The following is a 22,790-nucleotide window of genomic DNA, read 5'->3' on the forward strand; positions in this document are numbered from 1 at the left end:
AAAACAGCAAAAAGCCACTGTCTTGTTTCAGTTTGGTCTCTTTTATTCTCTCCCCTGTCTCTATAGATGTCATCCACACAGTGGGACCCATCGTACAGGGGAAGGAGAGGCTGCCAGAGAAAGCCCTCCAGAGTTGTTACATAAAAAGCCTGAAACTAGCAGAGGACAACAACCTGCGAACCATTGTAAGTCTCTTCATAAATATCGAGAGTAAAGTGCAATTAATGGATATTTTAAAATGATTGAAGTCATATAAACTCCTGCCCTGCCTTGTGAAGACACTGCTGCACGTTAGAACATAATTGCAGAGGTGCCAAGCATTTAGATATTTGGCTTTCTTTGAAACATAAGATCCAAGGGACTGCAAAATAGTCACAGCTCCCCCGTTTCAACGACAACTTACATTTTGATATTACCGCCAGCATTTTGAAATGTCTCAAAGCATTTCACATAAGGACCATTGTGAAATAAAATCTGATGTTGGGCAAGGTGAGGAGACATTAGACCAAAAGCTCAATCGAAGTGTGAACGTTTTTAAGGAGCCTGTTGAAGGCAGGGAGAGAAGTTTTAGGGAGGGATTTCCAGAGCTTGGTACTCAAGCAGATAACGGTGCAACCACCCCTGATAGAGTGTGTAACATCGGGACACTCAATGTTAAATGGATCTTAGACAGATAGTGAACCAGGAACCGAGAGACGCCGTGACATTATTCTATAGAGTGTGGCCTATTGTTGCAGCTCTCCCCTTTTTATACTGTGTTGAATGCTCCAATCAAGTATGTAACGTAAACTGAATTTCAAAGGAAACGTAACCATTTTCACTGTTATTTTGTTAGGGGTTTGGCGCACTTCAGCCCCAATGGATGCTTCCATCTGTGGAAGGTCTCAAGCGTACCAGTGTACACCATGTGCTCCCTCTCCAGGAACATCCAGGTGATGACATAACCCCACACAAGGTGGGCCAGGCAAAAGGGTCTAACAAGCTCCTTGCAGCCTGCTGCCTGGATCTGCCAGTGGTTGGGTCCCAGAGCTGACCAATGACAATTTGCCTTGCCCTTACACCCTTCAATAGGTAGCCAGCTATTCAGATGGTAGGACTGAAGTGTAAACTGAACATTCAAGAGCAGCCCCCTCAAATAAGCAGATATAATCTGTAACCTAACACACCTTATAGGCATAGAACACAGAATCCATAAGGCCACAAAAACACTGGCAGCCTGGGAGTCTGTGAATGTCTTAGTCCCCTATTGTACTGGAATGCTGCATGCAACACAATTAATTGAACACCCAATACAACTTCACGCTTGACCGTAACTATGCAATTGATGTAATTTTAACATCAAAAGGCCATCATTGAGCTTTGGGGATCTTGAAGGATTGCAGGGCTGGAACTAGCTCCTGAGAGAAGCTTACCTGATGTACAGACTTGCATTTTCCACTTCGGGTTGGAACATAGCAATCAGGAGCAAGAATCCTGGCTGACATGTTCCCCCTCAGTGGTCAGTGAGGGCCAATTTTGGCAGCCATAAAGTCACCTGGCTGGAATCAAAGAAACAGACAAATTACATCCTAGACGATATTCTGAAGCCCAAGACTTCTTGAAAAGTGGTAACTGTTGTGATGTCGAAATGTAAATGTCAAGTTGTTCACAGCAGACTCCAGCAAACAAAAAGATAAATGAATCAAACAAAGCAAAGAACTCCAGATACTGGAAACCTGAAACATAACAGAAATTGCTGGAGAAACTGAGCAGGTCTGGCAGCATCTGTAGAGAAAAAAAACAGAGTTAATGGTTGAAATCCAGTGACCAGAGTCTAGTCTAGAAAGGATTTGAGAGGTTGGCTGGTTTTTTCTCCACAGATGCTGCCAGAGCTGCTGAGTTTCTCCAGCAATTTCTGTTCTTGAACAAGATAAATGATCTATTTTTAGTGATGTTGGTTAAAAACATGTTCGTAACTTGAGAAAAGTTGGTTTATGTAGCCTAATTGATCATTTAAACTACCTTGCTTGTTTATGGTACTCACACTGGCTGAGGCTGGTCTTCTCTCCAGTGATGACCTTTCAAGATTCACTTGTCCTGATTACCTTCACATCTTTTCAAAGTTATTTTTCTGTGATGTATCAGCTTCTCTCTCACATCCTTTTCCTTGGTCTGTATGATAGATTCTCTTCTTCATGAGCAGAGACACAGAGGACGTTCCTGTAACATTCAAATAGACGTACTGTGGATCCTGAGGATCTGAAATAAAAACAGAAAGTGCTGGAGAAACTCAGTAGGTCTGGCAGCGTCTGTGGAGAGAGAAGCTGTTAACATGTCAGATCCAATTTGACACTTCTTCGAAATTCAGTTCTAAGTCATGCCGGATTCTCGTTCCACATGAATAGGAAGCGTTTAAAAGGATATGGGCCAAATGCTAGCAAATACGACTTGATTTAATTAGGATATCTGGTCGGCATGGACGCGTTGGACTGAAGAGTCTGTTTCCGTGCTGTACATCTCTATGATTCTATGACACAGATACTGCCAGACTTGCTGAGTTGATCCATACTTTCTCTTCGTATTTCTGTTAATGCTACCTCCTCAGAAAATGCATGAACATTATACCACACTTGATTTAAACCATATTCTTCCATTATAGCAACCTTAAGCTGCTTTCTTGTTACTATATTAGTGTGAGGCTCCTGAGACATGAAAAGCATTCATCTTGAACAGAAGAGACAATAACCCAGAGATCAAGGCTGCAGACTCCATCCCCATGCTGTTAAGTTCCATGGACTACTGCACTCTGCCTGTTAATGGCATGGATATGGCCCTTCCCTTTAGTAATATCAATTCACATCAGACAAATAGGAGATTTTTCAAGGGGAAACATCCATTTCTTTCATTCCTCTGCTTGATTTCTCTAATGGTTTAGCGCCATGCTGGGACTATACATCAAATGTTACTTATGTTTTGCACATTTGGATTGTTAGGTATCTCCAATCGTTGAGAGCCAGGGGGGAATATCTCCCTGAAGGAACATTGTAGAAAGCTCTAGCTGCCTTTTGTGTTACAGCACAGATAAAGTCATAGAGATGTACAGCACGGAAACAGACCCTTAGGTCCAACTCGTCCATGCCGACCAGATATCCTAAATAAATCTAGTCCCATTTGCCAGCCCATATCCCTCCAAACCCTTTCTATTTCATATACCCATCCAAATGCCTTTTAAATGTTGTAATTGTACCAGCCTCCACCACTTCCTCTGGCAGCTCATTCCATACACGCACCGCTGTTAATGTGAAAAAGTTGCCCCTTAGGTCTCTTTTATATCTTTCCCCTCTCACCCTAAACCTATGCCGTCTCGTTTTGGACTCTTCCACCCCAGGGAAAATACCTTGTCTAATTACTGTATCCTTGCCCCACATGATTTTATAAACCTCTATAAGGTCCACCCTCAGCCTCCTACGCTCCAGGGAAAACAGCCCCAGTCTATTCAGCCTCTCCCTATAGCTCAAACCCTCCAACCCTGCCAACACCCTTGTAAATCTTCTTTGAACCCTTTCTAATTTCACAGCATGTTTCCTGTAATAGGGAGACCAGAAGTGAACACAGTATTCCAAAATTGGCCTCAACAACATCCTGTCAAGCCGCAACCTGACCTCACAACTGCTATACTCAATGTACTGTACAAAGGCAAGCAAATCAAACACCTTCTTCACTACCCTGTCTACCTTGAACTCCACTTTCAAGGAGCTATGAACCTGCACTCCAAGGTCTTTTTGTTCAGCAACACTCCCCAGGACCTTACCACCATATGTGAAAGTCCTGCCCTTATTTGCCTGATCTTCCATTTAGTCCTCAGTCTTTCAGCTCAGCTTCATCCTGTGCAAGAGGGCAGAAGTAGAATGCAAATGACTTTTGATCAGTGCCTGGAAAAGCCTTTTGGAGATTTATAAGGATTTTATCGTAAAACTATAGTTTAGCCCAAACACCAGTTTCCAGCTTTCCCTTTTGCTCAGTGGAGAACCCAGACCGCACTGGGGAAGAATACATCGTCCAATGCACATCACCTATACTCCGTTAACTCTGAAACCATTCTGGTAACCCTTCAACAGTGCCTGTACTGCTAATACTGACACTGACAAGGAAACAGAGAACGCCCAAGGCACAATGAACCTTACCACAGCGAGGATTGAACACATTTTAGGCAGCAAGTGATAAGATACAAGAGATCCACTGAAAATTAAAAAGAGAAGCATAGGTTGGCATATAATCAATATGGAACCAGTGCAATCCTATTCACCAGAATTACCTCAGGGATGTGGTGCAGACACAGAGATTATACAACAATACGCAGCAGCCTGGTATTAAACTGATCCTCTGCTTGCATTGTTCTACCTAATAATGTGCCTAGCAGCATGTGATACAGATTGGCTGCAGAATGCCCTGCACAATGAGTCTTTTGGCTCCTGTCTCTGAGGCTGAACTGATTGAGAACCAGATGGGGGCTGTAGTGCTTTGATATTGTTTCTTTTCCCTGTTGTCTTTGTTTCTTTCAATTAGTCTTCTTCGACAAATAGTATAAGATTTCTACTCTTCACAACGACCATTCTGAGTGAAATCATTAATTACTGATCAATTATATAAAAGCTTATCTTGGACTGGTTGCTGTTAATGTCAGTAACTATCGTAAATGCTATTTGACCAGTGATCATTTTGGCCTCTTTTCTCAAGATAGCTGACCCCGGTAGTGTCCAGTCTGTTGGGGAATGCCTGCAGATTCATGTGTCCTGCCTCTGACTCTCTTTAAACTGCTGCTTGGCCTACTCTGCATTTGCAGTGGGTCCTGTTTCAGTGGCGCTTCTCCCGCAGTCTCAATATTCCTTCTTACCTCTTGAGCGAATACACAGCAGGGCAGAATCTGGATAACAGATGCATTCATTCAGTACCGTCATTACCATCTTTAATTTACATCGTCAGAGCCATAATGTAACTGAGTGCCATTTAGCGTATGAGTTGGTGGGACAGATTAGAATTTAAACATCACAGCCATCAGTGGATTTTGGTGCAGAACTATTTAGGAGGAAAAAGCCCTGAATCGTATCTATTAATTGTGTTGAATAATGGCTAAATATTGCTCAGGATATGAGGAAACTGCTGATTTTCTTGATTGCAGTAGAGGCCTGGGGCTTGAGATGAGGCAGCTAAATCTAACCATAAATTACACAGTAGTGCACTGAGGAAAAAAGGAATTGTGACCGATCAAAGTTGGTTCTGCAGATTATTTGTATCGGTGACATTCATTGGCCACAGTACAAGCTCCACCTGACTAGTATCGAGTCCAGGTAGGTGATCTGATCTGCCCTCACAGTCTGCTGTAACTACAGTGATGGGCTATTTATCAGCAACAGAATTTGTACCTGACAAGGCAAAATTCTGTTAGCTCCAGTAAAATAAGAACTAGATAGAATCATACAGCACAGAAACAGACTCTTCATCCAACTACTCCATGCCGAACATAAACCCAAATTAAACTAGTCCCACAGAAGCGCTTCACAGGAGGCTCCCAAGCACTGAGGATGTCACCTAGACAGGGGACAAAACGTCTGCAACACAAATTCCCAGCTCAGCAAGCAGAACCACAACAACTAGTCCCACCTTCCAGCTCCTGACCCAGATCCCTCCAAACCTTTCCTCTTCATGTATTTATGAAAATGTCTTTTAAATGTTGTAATTGTACCCACATCTACCACTTCCTCAGGAAGTTCATTCCACATGCGAACCACCCTCTGTGTAAAAGCATTGCCCCTCATGTCTTCTTTTAGTTCTCTCTCCTCTCATCTTAAAAATGTGCCCCCTAGTCTTGAAATCCCTCATCCTAGGGAAAAGACATCTGCCACTAACTCTGCCTATACCTCTCATTATTTTATAAACTTCGATGACATCGCCTCTCAACCTCTTACGCTCTAGTAAAAACGGTCCCAACCTATCCAGCCTTTCTTTATAACTCAGACCTTCCATACCTCTCAACATCCTGGTAACTCTCTTCTAAGCCCTCTCCAGCTTAATAATATCCTTCCTATAGCTGGGCACTGAAAAATCTTTCATGCAACTCCTGTTATCTACATATAAATTACAGTTATGGTCACTGCTCTGTCATGGCTAGTACTGAGCACTTTGATTACAAATTGTTGCATGCTTCCCTCGTTGTATCATTCTGCAAGTGGCACCAGTAAGATGGTGACTGAGACGTTTACAGCGTCAGGTCAAAAGCTATGGTATGTGTCTCATGAAGGTATATTGCATTCCAGCTGTAAAGCATCACACGACAGTGGGCAACATGCTTAATATTCCAGCTGCCTCGGTTTCTCCTATAATGAATAATGGGAAAATGCACAGTAAGCCAGTTGATCCAGTCATGGGATTTAGACAATGCCTTAAACTTGAAGTACAAACTCCAGGTGGTTTATCAATGTCATCAGTGCATGCTATATTTCCTTCCTTCTCCATTTGTTTGTTTCTCAAAGAGATCTCGGGCAATAGGAAGGAAGGTGTTTCATTTTTTCCACAATGCCAGAACCCTCTGAAGCACTTTGCTGGCTATGTAGTCACTGGCTGAATTGTACGATAAGTGACCAGCAGCAAGCTTGCACAAACAGCACTGGAAGAAAGACAAGATAATGTGGTGTAGTGTTATTGTTTGCAAGATACAATTGTCAGTATAGTGGACAGTGAAGAAGGTTACCTCACAGTGCAACAGGATCTTGATCAGATGGATTAATGGGCCAAGGAGTAGCAGATGGGAGTTTAATTTAGATACATGCGAGGTGCTGCACTTTGGAAAGGCAAATCAGGGCAGGACTTATACACTTAATGGTAAGGTCCTGGGGAGTGTTGCTGAACAAAGAGACCTTGGAGGGCAGGGTCATAGCTCCTTGGAAGTGGAATCACAGGTAGATAGAATAGTAAAGAAGGTGTTTGGTATGCTTTCCTTTATTGGTCAGTGCATTAAGTATAGGAGTTGGTAGGTCATGTTGTGGCTGTACAGGACATTGGTTAGGTCACTTTTGGAATACTGCATACAGTTCTGGTCTCCCTGCTATGGGAAGGATGTTGTGAAACCTAAAAGGGTTCAGAAAAGATTTACAAGGATGTTTCCATAATTAGAGAGCTCCAGCTAGAGGGAGGGGCTGAATGGACCCGGTCTATTTTCCCTGAAGTGTCAGAGGCTGAGAGGTTATAGAGGTTTATAAAATCATGGGGGTGCATGGGTAGAATAAATAGACAAGTATTTTCCTCTGGTGGGGGAGTCCAAAGCTAGAGGGCATAGGTTTAAAATGAGAAGGGGAAGAATTAAAAGGGACCTAAGGGACAACTTTTTCACGCAGAGGGTGATGCGTATATGGAATGAGCTGCCAGAGGAAGTGGTGGAGACTGGTGCAATTACATCATTTAAAAGGCATCTGGATGGGTATTTGAACAGGAAGGATATAGAGGGATATGGGCCAATTTGCTGGCAAATGGGACTAGATTAATTTAGGACATCTGGTCAGCATGGGCGAGTTGGACTGAAGGGTATGTTTCTGTGCTGCATATCTTTATGTCTCTACACCTGTTGGTCAGGACAGTACTGAGCTCCCATGTTTTGCTTCAAATGGTGCCAAGGGATCTGTTCTACTGCTTACTGTGGGATAATCAGATGAAGCTAAAAATCATACATCTCCAGGGTATAGTCCAACAGGTTTATTTGGAAGCACTAGCTTTCGGAGCACTGCTCCTTCATCAGGTGGTTGTGTGATGTTTAACTTTGTATAGGTAAAAACAATGACTGCAGATGCTGGAATCCAGATTCTGGATCAGTGGTGCTGGAAGAGCACAGAAATTCAGGCAGCATCCGACGAGCAGCAAAATCGACGTTTCGGGCAAAAGCCTTTCATCAGGAATAAAGGTGGAGTTAACTTTGTTTACCCTAGTCCAACACCGGCATCTCCATATCGTAATCAGATGAGATATTGAATGGCTCGAGGGGCTGGGACCTATTACATCCATATGTTTATATGTTCAGCTGAAGGGGCAGCCAGAGCCTCAGTTTAGTATTTCAAGCATAAGATGGCACTCCCTCTCTGGTGCAGGAGCAGTTGTCCAGCAGCCATGAACAGTTGATTTCAGAGAAGGAGGCAGGCAGTCACTCTTGGCCGGTGAGTTTGTTCTACTGCAAGCTCAGGAAAAATAAATTAGATATATTCAGTGATAAATGGCAGTGTGTGATTGGCCCATCATGCTTAAAGTTTTTACAGTGTTTTGTAAAGAAAGGAAATTCCATTTGTCCTGTTGTGTAAGCTGATTATAATCGCTGGGGGGCTGTGTAAAGAGGTGAGTACATTGCCTTTGGCATCAGTGTTCACAGTGCATCGCAGACAATCTCCCCATCCAGGCCTGAGGTAGACACTTAGCAGAAGTATTCGCACTGCATTGCTTTCCTTAGATTAACATTGTGATAACCAATGTGTGATGGAAGCTAACTGCAGGATGAGTTCCAACAAAACCTGCTGTCTTGTTAGAATCACTTTGTCTGGGGAAATATTTTTGACAGACAAGGGGAAAAGCCGCAATTGATTCTGATGGTATTGTTTTCATCCCCACCCCGCAACACTGCATGTAAACATAGTGCCTTGGGGGTTTTCCACTGAAGGGCGTGTGAATATTCTCACCAAGCACTGACTAATAGGGCACTTAGGGAAGCAGTTCATTATTGATGAGGCACACTAGCAGCTGAGGATTTCTTATTTTCAATTTATTCTTTCTCTTCAGTTTGTTTTCTTCACTGGTCAATAAGCGATTTTGGATTTAACCCATTCCACATTTCTCACAAGCCCATCTGTCATCTCTGTGCTGTGAGACTGTTTGCTGAACTTCCCTTTTAGATTGATTGAAATCTTCCAGCTGAATCTCACTAAGTTCAAAAGCATCGACCTACAAAGTTGGCTCACAATTTCAGGCTGTAATTGAATTCCACTAGGCTCCATATGGAGATCATGGAGAAACACATGCAAACTCATCTTTACAAGTTCATTCTGAGGATGTGAACGTCATTGACAAGGTCAGTCCTTGTTTCCTATCCTAAATTGCCCCTGAGAAGGGGATGCAGTCTATGTGGTGTAGGAATACCAAAAGCTCAATCAAAACTCTGTTGCCTCTAATCTGACATCACGTCCCATTGACCCATCACTCCCATGCTTGTTATATCAGCTACCTGTCCCAATTTCAAATCCTCATCCCTATGTTTATATTGCTCCATAACCATCCCTCACTCTGTAACCTTACAGCCTGACCCCATACTATACCCTTCCTTCCTTTCATACACCTCTTCTGAATCTCTGTCTGTTTTAGTCATATTACTTGGACTTGTGTCATCAGCCACACCAGGACCCACTAACAAAATGTTCCATCTAAACCCCTCCACTGCCTCTTTAACCAAATCGCAAACCGCTCCTAATCTGAATCCTAACATGACTTAATGGTTGCCTAGTTGAGAGGGTGCAATTCTATATTTAGTCTTAGGAAATAAGGTTGAATAGGTCGATGAAGTAGCAATGAGTGGCCATTTTGGAAATAGTGATCATAATATAGTTAAATTCAGCATCATTATGGAATGGGACAAAGCACGGCAGTAAAAGTTCAAAACTGGGGAAACTTCATGAAGTTGAGAAATGATCTGGAAAAAAGACTGGTTATAGCTACGTAAAGGAAAGTCGGTGATAAATTAGTGGAAGGTATTCATAAGTGAGAATCTCCAAGCAGAGTAGGCATGTTCCACAAAAGGAAAAGATCATGTTGCATCTAGAGTTCGCAGGTTATCTGCAAGTGTACAGGATCAGATAAAACAGAAAAGTAGAGTTGAGACAGTCTCAAACAAAAGGAATGCTTTAGGAAGCTTAGAGGAGGAGAGGAAGTACATGGATGGCATGGAAAGGAAACTAGGATAACAAAGAGAGGTTATGAAAAATTATTGTACAATAATACAGTAAAATTAAGGAAAATCCAAAGTTGTTTTCCAATACACTAAGAGCAAGAGGATGAGTCAGGAAAGGGTTGCCCCTCTCAGAGATATGATGTGGAGTTTCCTTGGACTGGGGTGGACAAAGTTAAAAATCACACAACACCAGGTTACAGTCCAACAGGTTTATTTGGAAGCACTAGCTTTCAGAGCGCTGCTCCTTCATCAGGTAGGCATGACGGACTAAACCTGATGTTGTGTGATTTTTAACTTTGTCGACTGGAGTAGGGAAAGGGGATGGTGGTCAGTGAATGTAACAAGTAAAGTTTTCTCTGTCACCATGTCAGCTCTGCACTCCCTCCACTCCAGTGGGACTGTTTGTTCTTTCCAATCTGGCAATTAGACACACCATTCTGCCATTCTCACATTCCGATCACTTAATGTGCACTATCAACACCTTTTCTCCCCAGCACTCCACCCCTATACTATTGCATAAATACTGCCTCCTCCACACTTCAGGTCAATGCTGATGAAGAGTCATCTGGACTCGAAATGTTAGCTTGCTCTCCATAGACGCTGTCTGACCCGCTGTGATCTCCAGCACTTTTTGTCTTGAATTGTACCATAGCTTGTTAAAGGAAACTGTGAAGAGATAATGGATGCTCTGAGGACCATTTCCAATTCTTGCTGGACATAGACAATGTACAAGAGGGTTGGAGGACTGCAAGTGTTGTGCCATTATTTAAAAAAGGTGTGAGGAACAGGCAAGATAACTATAGACTGCTCAGTCTGTCTTCAGTGGGAGACAAATTACTGGAATGAATGTAGGTGAAAGCGAGCTTTGAGAAGATTTGTAGCTCAGGTGAGAGGTTGGAATAACTAACTTGGAGAAGCGAGGATTAATCAGGGGTAGTCACAGTGGGTTTGTGAAGCAATATTGTGTTGTACAAACCTAATAGATTTTTTTGAGGGTAGTGACGATTGATGAGGGTTGCCTACATGGAAAAATGCACATTTATCATTTTGGTGGGAAGAATAGATGTACAGAGAATTTCTTAAATGGTAAGAGGTTTGAAAGTATAGATGTGCAAAGAGTGACCTTCAGTAAGCCACTGAAGGCTGCTGTGCTGATGCAGCAAGCTTTTAGGAAGGCTAATGGAATGATGTCTGTTATTGCAAGAGGATTTGAGTACAGGACCAGTGAAGCCTTGCTTCAGTTGTAGAGGAGTTTGGTTGGAACACACCTTGTCTCAGGAAAGATATTACTGGCATAGAGGAAGGGCAACAGATGTTCACCAGACTTGTTCCTGTCAGGGCAATGTTACCCTTTAAAGAGAGATGAGAGAAACTGGGCCTACATCAAAGGCCTGTATGAAAGACTTTTTGGGAACATCAAACGATAAAGAGGTAATTTCATTGAAAGCTACAAAATGCATAAAAGAATAGACAGAGTGGATGCAGGTAATATATTTCCCCTGGTTGGAGAGCCTGGAAACAGAGAAACAATTTGAAAAGGGGGATGTCATTTAGGACTGAGGTAGGAAGAAATTTGTTGACTCTGAGGTTGTACATCTTTGGTATTCTCTATTCTCTATTCTCGAGGGTTGTGGAAGCTCAGTGTTAAACTATATTTAAAGCAAAGGTTGATGTATTTTGGATTACCAGATTTGTAAAGGGTTATGGGGGTAATGTAAAAGCCATGATCATGTTAAGTGGCAGAGCAGACTCGACTTTCTGAACAGTCCACTCCAAAATTTAATTGGCTACTGGCCTATGCGTATTCTCCAGTCCCTATAACCCTCCCTGTCTGTGTAACTGCCTCTAACACCTATAACCTACCTCTGTAACCACCCCACCCTGGATCAGCAATCTTTCCAATGTCTGTAACCTCCTCCAGCTCCTACACCCCCTCCCTATCTCTGTCACCCCTCCAGCCCCTACACCCCCTCCCATCTCTGTAACCCCATCCAGCCCTTACACCCCCTCCCTATCTCTGTAACCCTTTCCAGCCCCTACACCCCCTACCTATCTCTGTCACCCCCTCCAGCCCCTACACCCCCTCCCTATCTCTGTATCCCTCCAGCCCCTACACCCCCTCCCTATCTCTGTAACCCCCTCCAGCCCCTACACACCCTCCCTATCTCTATAACCTCCTCCAGCTCCTACAGCCCTCCCTATCTCTGTCACTCACTCCAACCCCTACACTACTTCCCTATCTCTGTCACCCCCTCCAGCCCCTACACTCCCTCCCATCTCTGTAACCTCCTCCAGCTCCTACACCCCCTCCCTATCTCTGTCACCCCTCCAGCCTCTACACCCCCTCCCTATCTCTGTCACCCCCTCCAGCCCCTACACCCCTCCCTATCTCTGTCACCCCCTCCAGCCCCTACACTCCCTCCCATCTCTGTCACCCCCTCCAGCCCCTACACTCCCTCCCATCTCTGTAACCCCATCCAGCCCTTACACCCCATAAGACCATAAGACATAGGAGTGGAAGTAAGGCCATTCGGCCCATCAAGTCCACTCCGCCATTCAATCATGGCTGATGCGCATTTCAGCTCCACTTACCAGCGTTCTCCCCGTAGCCCTTAATTCCTCGAGACAACAAGAATCTATCAATCTCGGCCTTGAAGACATTTAGCGTCCCGGCTTCCACTGCACTCCGTGGCAATGAATTCCACAGGCCCACCACTCTCTGGCTGAAGAAATGCCTCCGCATTTCTGTTCTGAAATAACCCCCTCTAATTCTAAGGCTGTGTCCACGGGTCCTAGTCTCCTCGTTTAACTGAAACAATTTCCTAGCATCCACCTTTTCCAAGCCATGTATTATTTTGTACGTCTCTATTAAGTCTCCCCTTAATCTTCTAAACTCCAACGAATACAATCCCAGTATCCTCAGCCGTTCCTCATATGTTAGACCTGTCATTCCAGGGATCATCCGTGTGAATCTCCGCTGGACACGTTCCAGTGCCAGTATGTCCTTCCTGGGGTGTGGGGACCAAAACTGGACACAGTACTCCAAATGGGGCCTAACCAGAGCTTTATAAAGTCTTAGTAGTACATCTCTGCTTTTATATTCCAACCCTCTTGAGATAAGAGACAACATTGCATTCGCTTTCTTAATCACGGACTCAACCTGCATGTTTACCTTTAGAGAATCCTGGACTAGCACTCCCAGATCCCTTTGTGCTTTGGCTTTACACTCCCTCCCTATCTCTGTAACCTCCTCCAGCTCCTACACCCCTCCCTATCTCTGTAACCCCCTCCAGCCCCTACACCTCTTCCCTTTCTCTGTAACCTCCTTCAGCCCCTACACTCCCTCCCTATCTCTGTAACCCCCTCCCTATCTCTGTAACCCCTTCCAGCCCCTACACCCCCTCCCTATCTCTGTCACCCCCTCCAGCCCCTATACCCCCTCCCTATCTCTATAACCTCCTCCAGCTCCTACAGCCCTCCCTATCTCTGTCACCCACTCCAACCCCTACACTACTTCTCTACCTCTGTAACCCCCTCCAGCCCCTAAACCCCATCCATGTCTCTGTAACCTCCTCCAGCTCCTACACCCCCTCCCTATCTCTGTCACCCCATCCAGCCCCTACACCCCTCCCTATCTCTGTCACCCCATCCAGCTCCTACACCCCCTCCCTATCTCTGTCACCCCATCCAGCCCCTACACCCCTCCCTATCTCTGTCACCCCATCCAGCCCCTACACCCCTCCCTATCTCTGTCACCCCATCCAGCCCCTACACCCCCTCCCTATCTCTGTCACCCCATCCAGCCCCTACACTCCCTCCCTATCTCTGTTACCCCCTCCAGCCCCTACAGCCTGCCCTGTCTCTGTAACCTCGTCCAACTTCTACAATCTTCCCAATCTGTATAACTTCCTCCAGCTCCTACACCCTCTCTATCTCTGTAATCCCCTCTAGCCATTACACTCCCTCCCTATCTCTGTAACCTCCTCCAGCTCCTACACCCCTCCCTATCTCTGTAACCCCCTCCAGCCCCTACACCTCTTCCCTTTCTCTGTAACCTCCTTCAGCCCCTACACTCCCTCCCTATCTCTGTAACCCCCTCCAGCCCCTACACTCCTTCCCTATCTCTGTAACCTCCTCCAGCCCCTACACCCCCTCCCTATCTCTGTAACCTCCTCCAGCCCCTACACCCCCTCCCTATCTCTGTAACCCCTTCCAGCCCCTACACCCCCTACCTATCTCTGTCACCCCCTCCAGCCCCTACACCCCCTCCCTATCTCTATAACCCTCTCCAGCTCCTACAGCCCTCCCTATCTCTGTCACCCATTCCAACCCCTACACTACTTCTCTACCTCTGAAACCTCCTCCAGCTCCTACACCCCTCCTTATCTCTGTAACCCCCTCCAGCCCTTAAACCCCATCCATGTCTCTGTAACCTCCTCCAGCCCCTACACCCCATCCCTATCTCTGTCACCCCATCCAGCCCCTACACCCCCTCCCTATCTCTGTAACCCCCTCCAGCCCTTACCCTGCTCCCTTGCTTTGTAATGACCTCCAACCTCTGCACCTCTCCCATCTCTATAATTTTTAAGATCCCCTGCAACCCATTTCTGTAATCTCCAGAGTCCCTACAGCCATCTGATATTTTTGCACATCCCTGGATTCCAGCCACTTGGGCAGTCCTCTGATTCCCATCACTCCATCAATGGGGGCCATGCTTTCAGCTACATGGGTCCCTAAGTTTTGGAATTCTCTGCCTAACAGCGCCAGGGACCTGATTCCAGCCTCAGGTAACTGTCTGTGTGGAATTTGCACATTCTCCCCGTGTCTGCGTGGGTTTCCTCTGGGTGCTCCAGTTTCCTCCCACAGTCCAAAGATGTGCAGGTTAGGGTGGATTGGCCATGCTTAATTGCCCCATGGTGTCCAGAGATGTCTAGGCTAGGTGGGTTAGCTATGGAAAATGCAGGGTTACAGGGATAAGATCGGGTGATGGGTCTGGGTGGGATGCTCTTCGGAGGGTCAGTGTGGACTTGATGGGCCGAATGGCCTGCTTCCACACTGTAGGGAGTTCATTCTAAATCTGTCTCCTCTGACCTCTGTCAAGACGCTCCTTAAAACTGACCTCTGACGGAGCTTTGGGTCAGAGTTTGGGTTTGATGTCATTCCTGAGAAGCACTTTGGAATGTTTTACTACATCAAAGGCATTTAAATAAACACAGTGTTCCTGTTGTTGAAAGGAGCCCCCAGTTCTCGAATCACTTTTCAAATCTGCAGTCTATGGCTGGCTCAATTATTGACCGGTTAAATTGGTTCACTTGTCATGAAGTCGCTGCAGTTAATAATTTTTATCCTTCTTTTGGAAGCGGTAAAGAGGAAGGAATTGGGTGAGAGGGGAATTCTATTACCACACACCCCCTTTGCCCACTGTTTCCAGACACTTGTCCCCTTTATTACTGAGTGGGTTAAAATGAGAAATGAGACGCCTTTCCAACACTGCTGAGTGATCCTTGTTTGTAATGAATTTTATGATTGACGATTGAGTGCATAAGAATCATGGGACCTGTCCAGCATTTGCGAGTGGCAGAAAACCAGTTTAAACTGGATTAATGTAATTCACCTCTCTTACACCTGTACAAGAGTTTGCTGACTTGATCCATATTGATCAGCTGCTCTTCATTTGTCACTGCGTTTGGGAATATATATTCGTGTGTTCTTTCAGTCAGTATCTCTGTCTCTGTCCATGCCATTGATATAGTTTAATATGCTGAGATGGATGGTGGACAAAATATCTGACTCACTTCTGTTTTTCAGCGTGTTTGATACAGAAGGTTGCATTCTCACCTAATACATTCCAAGCCTGCATCATGAGAGAGTTCTCAGATTTGATTCCCAGGCTGCTCAAGATAGCCAACTGTGGAGGTGGGGGATTGAGTGGAGGGGGGGAGTGGATTTAAGATAAAAGTAGCCCTACGTGGTTAGCTTTGCCGAATTCACTCAGCATTCTGAGCAGAACTTAACTCTGCCTCTGACAAATCCTTCCAGACACCATGTTGGACCAGGGCTGGTCCCCCACAGTGAAAAAGGAGCATCCTGAAGGCTAATGGGACAGGGTTGGTAAGGCTTGCTTCAATTGTGTGGAATCTTTGGTAGACTGCACCTCGAATATTGTGTGCAATTTTGGTCCCCTTACTTTAGGAAGGATGTTATTGCCACAGAGGGAGAGGAAAAAAGTGTTCCCTGGACTATCTATGAAGAGAGATTAGAGAAATTGAGCCAGTATTCTCTAGAGCTTTGAAGAATGACGTGATTTCGTTGAGAACCCATGAAATACTTAAAGGGATAGACAGAGGAGATGTGCTGGAAATCACAGTAGGTCAGGCAGCATCCATGGAGAACGTGCACGCTAATGTTTCGAGTCTAGGTGACTCTGATGAAGAGACATCTCGACTCCAAACATTAGCCTGTTCTCTCTGCACAGATGCTGTCTGACCCGCTGTGATTTCCAGCAATTTATGTTTAGAATTCTCTCCACTCAGTCATTGGATATGTTTTGAATAGAGATTGATAGATTTCTGAATGCCAATGACGAAAAGGATTTTGGAATGGTGTGGGAAAAAGACATTGAAGTGGATGGTCAGCCATGATAGTATGGAATGGCAGGAGGCTGGAAGAAGACAGCAAGCCAGGCAGCATCAGGAGATGGAGAAGTTGACGTTTTAAGCTAGACCAAAAGTGAGGACTGCAGATGCTGGAGATCAAGATTAGAGTGTTGCTGGAAAAGCACAGCAGCATCCGAGGAGCAGGATAATCGACGTTTAGGGCAGGAGCGCTTCATCGGGAATGAGGCCTACAACCTTCGAGCTAGAGGTCAGGGTGAGTAGTACAAGCTGCTAACCAAGTTAAGATTCAGGGTGAGTTTGAATGTTGACACCGAGGTTAGAATAAGACCAGATGCTGAGATTGGAAATCAGAGACAGTCCGGGTGTCAAGATTGGAGTTTAGAACACATCTGGGTATTAAGACTGGGGTTTAGGATAAAGCTGGGTGTTGAGACTGGGGTTCATTACCTACCTGGATGTTCAGAGCACTCCTGGATATTGAGACAAGAAATTTAGGATGTATCTCGGTATTGAAGGTGGGTTTTCAGCAACTTTCTGCCTATTGAGACTAGGGTTCAGGAAATCTCAAAGTTATAATTAGGATTCAGGTGCACAGATGTAATTGTTTACTGAGTTTCTGAATCAAATTAAAATTTGTTCAGGTTATCCTTATACTTTGCTATTGTAGGGATTGAGTTGAGTGATATCATCCAAATAAAAGCAGAAGTTGTTTGAAAGCCCCCAGTGTCTGTTAGGAAAATTGGGCTGATAATGTTGAACAGAAGCCCTGTTCTACTGCAACAGTAGTAACCCTGCCAACTCTATGGGCATTTAAATGGTCATTGGATAAACATATGGGCAGCACGGTGGCTCAGTGGTTAGCGCTGCTGCCTCACAGCACCAGGGTCCAAGGTTCGATTCCAGCCTTGGGTGACTGTCTGTGTGGAGTTTGCACATTCTCCCCGTGTCTGCGTGGGTTTCCTCCGGGTGCTCTGGTTTCCTCCCACAGTCCAAAGATGTGCAGGTCAGGTGAATTGGCCATGCTAAATTGCCCATAGGTTAGGTGCGTTAGTCAGAGGGAAATGGGTCTGGCTGGGTTACTCTTTGGAGGGTTGGTGTGGACTTGTTGGGCCAAAGGGCCTGTTTCCACACTGTAGGGAATCTAATCTAAAAATCTAATATGGATGATAATGGAGCAGGGTAGGATGAATAGGCTTCGGATTGGTTCCATAGGTCAGCGCAACATCAAGGGCCGAAGGGCCTGTACTGCGCTGTAATAGAGTCATAGAGCTATAGAGATGTCTGTGTTCTCTCAGTGTAACCCTTCTTCAGGACTGAGGAAGGGTTACACCCGAAACATCGACTTCTCCACCTCCTGATGCTGCTTGGCTTGCTGTGTTCTTCCAGCCTCCTGCTTATTTACCTTAGATTCCAGCATCTGCAGTTTTTTTGTCTCTATGATAGTATGGAATGGCAGAACAGATTTGATGGACTAAATGGCCTCCTCTTGTTCCTATGTTTATGTTATAATGGATTCAAAGTCTGCTCGCTCAATCGTTGGCTAGATTTGAACTGCTTGGTCTATCGTTTGTCATTTGAAACATTGGTAGTGTCAGACTACAAAATAGAAAGCATCTCTGTGATATAGACGAGATTTTCGTTTTCATTTAAACTGTATTATGGTCTTTTCTAATAACAAATATTGTCGACAGCCATAATCAACGATTCTGGGTGTTACTCTTGAATTACCATCCAAAACTGTAGTGTTTCCTTTGAGCAACGTTCACCCTGTAGCTGTACTCATTCAGTTGAGGGACAGTGCTAACTGTGGTCAGCATGAGGTCTCTTTGACCTTGTTTGACCTGAAACTTTGAGAAAATCTGGGCCAATCCCTATGCATCACTGTCTCTCCCACAACTGGTGGCTCTGACCTACTGTTGGGACATACCCATGGATGTTGATGAAGGAGTCTGGGATGAGGGCTAATAAATAGATTAATTCTGGGCAAGTGTGCAGAGCAGTATCAGTCATCCAATGTCAATGAGGAAGAATTTACAAAGTTGATTGAAATTCCCATAATCTTATCTTGGTGTCCTTATCAGGAAATTATACACCAGTTAAGCCGAACATCTGGGAGAATAAGGTCAGAAGTCAGACAACACCAGGTTATAGTCCAACAGGTTTAATTGAGATCACAAGCTTTTGGAGCATTGCCCCTTTGTTAGGTAGAGCGAGAGAGAAGCATACAGGCAGAGAATTTATGGGCAGAGAGATCAAAAAACCATACAAATGGTGTGAATGGAGGGTCGAGAGGCTGAGTAATAAGTCTCTGCAGGAGATCATCAGAGTCAGACGGTGTGAGTAAAGTTGAGAGTGTGGTGCTGGAAAAGCACGGCAGGTCAGGCAGCATCCAAGGAGCAGGAAAATTGACATTTCGGACAAATGCCCTTGGTCAGGAATGAGGCTGGGAACCTTGGGATTGGAGAGATAAATGAGAGGTGGGTGGGGCTGGGGAGAAAGTAGCTGAGAGTGCAATAGGTGGATGAAGGTGGGGGTAATGGTGATAGGCCAGAGAGGAGGGTGGAGCAGATAGGTGGGAAGGAAGATGGACAGATAGGACAGGTTGTGAGGGCAGTGCTAAGCTAGAAGGTTGGAACTGGGATAAGGTGAAGGGAGGGGAAATGAGGAAACTGGTGAAATCCACATTGATGCCATGGGGTTGGAGGATCCCAAGGCAGAAGATGAGGCGTTCTTCCTCATGGGTGATAAGAGAGTGGTGAGGGAGGAGGCCCTCCATTTATCTCTTGTCATAGCATCTGCATGGTCTCGGCAATATACCATGCCTTGGGGGGTCCTTGCCTGCAGCATATGAGGTAGACAACATTGGCCAAGTTACTTGCCGTGTATGTGATGGGTGTGTTCCCACGGCAGATACTCATGTATCTTCCTTACTGTCCTGTTTTGGCATCATCACCTTGAGGAATTGTTACGATCTCTCAGCTTAAGTAGCTTGTACAGTTTTAGATTACTTATTACTGGTTAGACCCTCGGTATGTGACTCTTAATGGCTCCTGGGCTCAGGGATAGCCAATTTAGAAACAATGGAATATCCTGAAGATTCAGCCAGGATGAGACCACCACACAGGCCTGCTAGAATATTGGGCCAGAAACCACTCCTAAGAAGACCAGCATGCTGGGCCAAGACTGCTAACCCAGGACAAGAGTGCCAGGCTGAGCCAAGACTGCCTTTCTCCTTCAGGCCCCCAGGCCGAGCTGCAGACATGGAGTCTCAGCCTAACCTGCAGGTCCAGGCAAGGGGAGTCAGCCCGGGACCTTCTCCTCACTCACTAGGAGACCCCGGGCTGGGGTGGAACTGGGTCCAGCTCGACCTGGTGGTGGTGCCACTGCCACCACGGGAGGCATCCTCCTTCACCCACCACTCTCCAGGCTTAAAAGAAAAAACAAAACAAAACCAGCAAAAGTGAAAAGAAGGCAAGAAAGAAAGAAAGCTGACGGGAGTGGACAAACCTCGGGCTCAGGCCCCTTGCTCCACCACCTCCTTGAAAGAAGAGTTTAAGAACACAATCCTTTATTAGGGAACAATTTTCAAATTTTTTTTTATTGGATGATAGCTTGGAATTCCTGGGCTGGCTCCATATCCTGAGCAGCTGGTCCTGGTTTGGCTGTGCATTCTAGCTGCCTGCTTTATGGCCGGCTTTACGCTGTCACAAGCTGGTTTGTGGGTTGACTCCGCACCCTGACATGTGTCGCCTTGGCCCCTAGATGTAATTTTCTGAGGAATTATGCTACTAACAGAATAATTAAGCCAGCTGAATTCATCATGGCCTGTCTGAGCACACAAAGGCTAAAGGTTGATGGCTTGGTCGGCTCCACCACATCACTCGAGAGTAACACATTGCTCCTGGATTCCATATTCAGCTCATTTCTTCTCAATGAATCCATTGCACGGGGATTAAGTGACTGTTATCCAGGGGAGAGGCAGACACTTTTCATCTGCTGGCCACTAAGCCAAATGTTGGAATGGATATCTGGACTCTGACCTCACCAGTCTTCGTAGTGTTTAGACAGAATATTTTACTTTGCAGTCACCACATATTTTTGTTTTTATTTATGCATTTTGTGGGATGTGGGTGTCGCTGACTAGCAGCATTTATGGCCCGTTATCCATTGCCCTTGAGAAGGTGGGTATGAGGTGTCTTCTTGAACCACTGCAGTCCACCTGCTTTGGCTTGACTCACAATGCCCTTAGGGAGGGAATTCCAGGATTTTGACCCAGTGACAATGAAGGAGTATATCCAGGAGGAGGCAGGAATTTTTGGCTGTCACTCATATACAGTATTTGGAATAATTGCATTAATTGTAGGCGTGGGTCTGGCCATCCCTAGTTGCCCGTGAGAAGGCGGTGGTGAGCACCCTTCTTGAACCACAGCAGTCTATGTGGTGTAGGTGTGCGCACACAGTGCTGTTAGAGAGGGAATTCCAGGATTTTCACCCAGTAACACTGAAGTAAAACAGCGAAAAACTTCCGAGTCAGGAAGTGAGTGGCTCGGAGGGAAACTTGCACGGGTTGGCGTTCCCATGTACCTGCTGCTCTTGTCTTTCTAGATGGAAGTGGCTTTGGTGAATTTCAGCAGTGAATTTGGTAGATAGAACATACTGCTGCAAATGCAGCTAATGAGAATAATAGCAGAACTGAAAGGTGAGGTCAGGAAGGGTTATGAGGTACAATTTTTAACATTACAAACATTGACTGGGATTGCCATAGTGTTAAGGGTTGAGATGGAGAGGAATTTGTTACGTGTGTACAAGAAAGGTTTCTGAGTCAGTATGTGGATGTACCTACCTAGAGAAGGTGCAAACCTTGACCTACTCTTGAGAAATAAGGCAGGGCAGGTGACTGAGGTGTCAGTGAGGGCTTGGAAGATATAGAATGTAGGGAAATAAATGGTGACATCTTGAAAAATGTCCATATTACAGAGGAGGAAGTGCTGGATGTCTTGAAACAGGTAAAGATGGATAAATCCCCAGGACTTGCTCAGGTGTATCATAGATCTCTGTGGAAAGCTAGAGAAGTAATTGCTGGGCCTCTTGCTGAGATATTTGTATCATCGATAGTCACAGGTGAGGTGCCGGAAGACTGGAGGTTAGCTAACATGGTACCACTATTTAAGAAAGTTGGTAAGGACAAGCCAGGGAACTGTATACCAATGAGCCTGATATCGGTGATGTGCAAGTTGTTGGAGGGAATCCTGAGGGACAGGATGTACATGTATTTGGAAAGGCAAGGACTGATTAGGGATAGTCAATATGGCTTTGTGCGTGGGAAATCATGTCTGACAAACTTGATTGAGTTTTTTGAAGAAGTAACAAAGAGGATTGATGAGGGCAGAGTGCTAGACGTGATCTGTATGGACTTCAGTAAGGCGTTCGACAAGGTTCCCCATGGGAGACTGGTGACCAAGGTTAGATCTCATGGAATACAGGGAGAACTAGCCATTCGGATACAGAACTGGCTCAAAGGTAGAAGGTGGTACTTGAGGGTTATTTTTCAGACTGATGGCCTGTGACCAGTGGAGTGTCACAAGGATCGGTGCTGGGTCCACTACTTTTCATCATTTATATAAATCATTTATATAAATGCAAGCATAAGAGGTATTGTTAGTAAGTTTGCAGATGACACCAAAATTGGAGGTGTAGTGGACAGCAAAGAAGGTTACCTCAGATTACAACAGGATCTTGACCAGATGGGACAATGGGCTGAGGAGTGGCAGATGGTGTTTAATTCAGATAAATATGAGGTGCTGCATTTTGGGAAAGCAAATCTTAACAGGACTTATACACTTAATGGTTAAGGTCCTAGGGAGTGTTGCTGAACAAAGAGACCTTGGAGTGCAGGTTCATAGCTCCTTGAAAGTGGAGTCGCAGGTAGATAGGATAGTGAAGGTGGTGTTTGGTATGCTTTCCTTTATTGGTCAGAATACGGAGTACAGGAGTTGGGAGGTCATATTGTGGCTGTACAAGCCATTGGTTAGGCTACTGTTGGAATATTGCATGCAATTCTGGTCTCCGTCCTACCGAAAAGATGTGAAACTTGAAAGGGTTCAGAAAAGATTTACAAGGATGTGCCAGGGTTGGAGGTTTTGTGTTATAGGGAGGGGCTGAATAGCTTGGGGCTGTTTTGCCTGGAGCATCGGAGGCAGAGGGGTGACCTTATAGAG

General features: G+C 45.2%; 1 protein-coding gene across 5 annotated transcripts in view; it reads left to right on the forward strand.

Annotated features, from left to right (window-relative positions):
- The window catches only part of LOC122543809 (uncharacterized), a 953,710-nt gene that overhangs the window by 853,112 nt on the left and 77,808 nt on the right, over window positions 1-22,790 (forward strand). For all 5 annotated transcript variants that reach the window (XM_043682599.2, XM_087983745.1, XM_087983746.1 and 2 more), the window contains one exon: window positions 67-185. In XM_043682599.2, the coding sequence (XP_043538534.2) occupies window positions 67-185 (119 nt within the window). The remainder of the gene's footprint in view (window positions 1-66; window positions 186-22,790) is intronic.

Source organism: Chiloscyllium plagiosum, unplaced genomic scaffold, assembly GCF_037043375.1.
Source record: "Chiloscyllium plagiosum isolate Xiang-an unplaced genomic scaffold, Cpla_swu_hap1 HiC_scaffold_46, whole genome shotgun sequence".
In the NCBI taxonomy this organism is placed as follows: Eukaryota; Metazoa; Chordata; class Chondrichthyes; order Orectolobiformes; family Hemiscylliidae; genus Chiloscyllium; species Chiloscyllium plagiosum.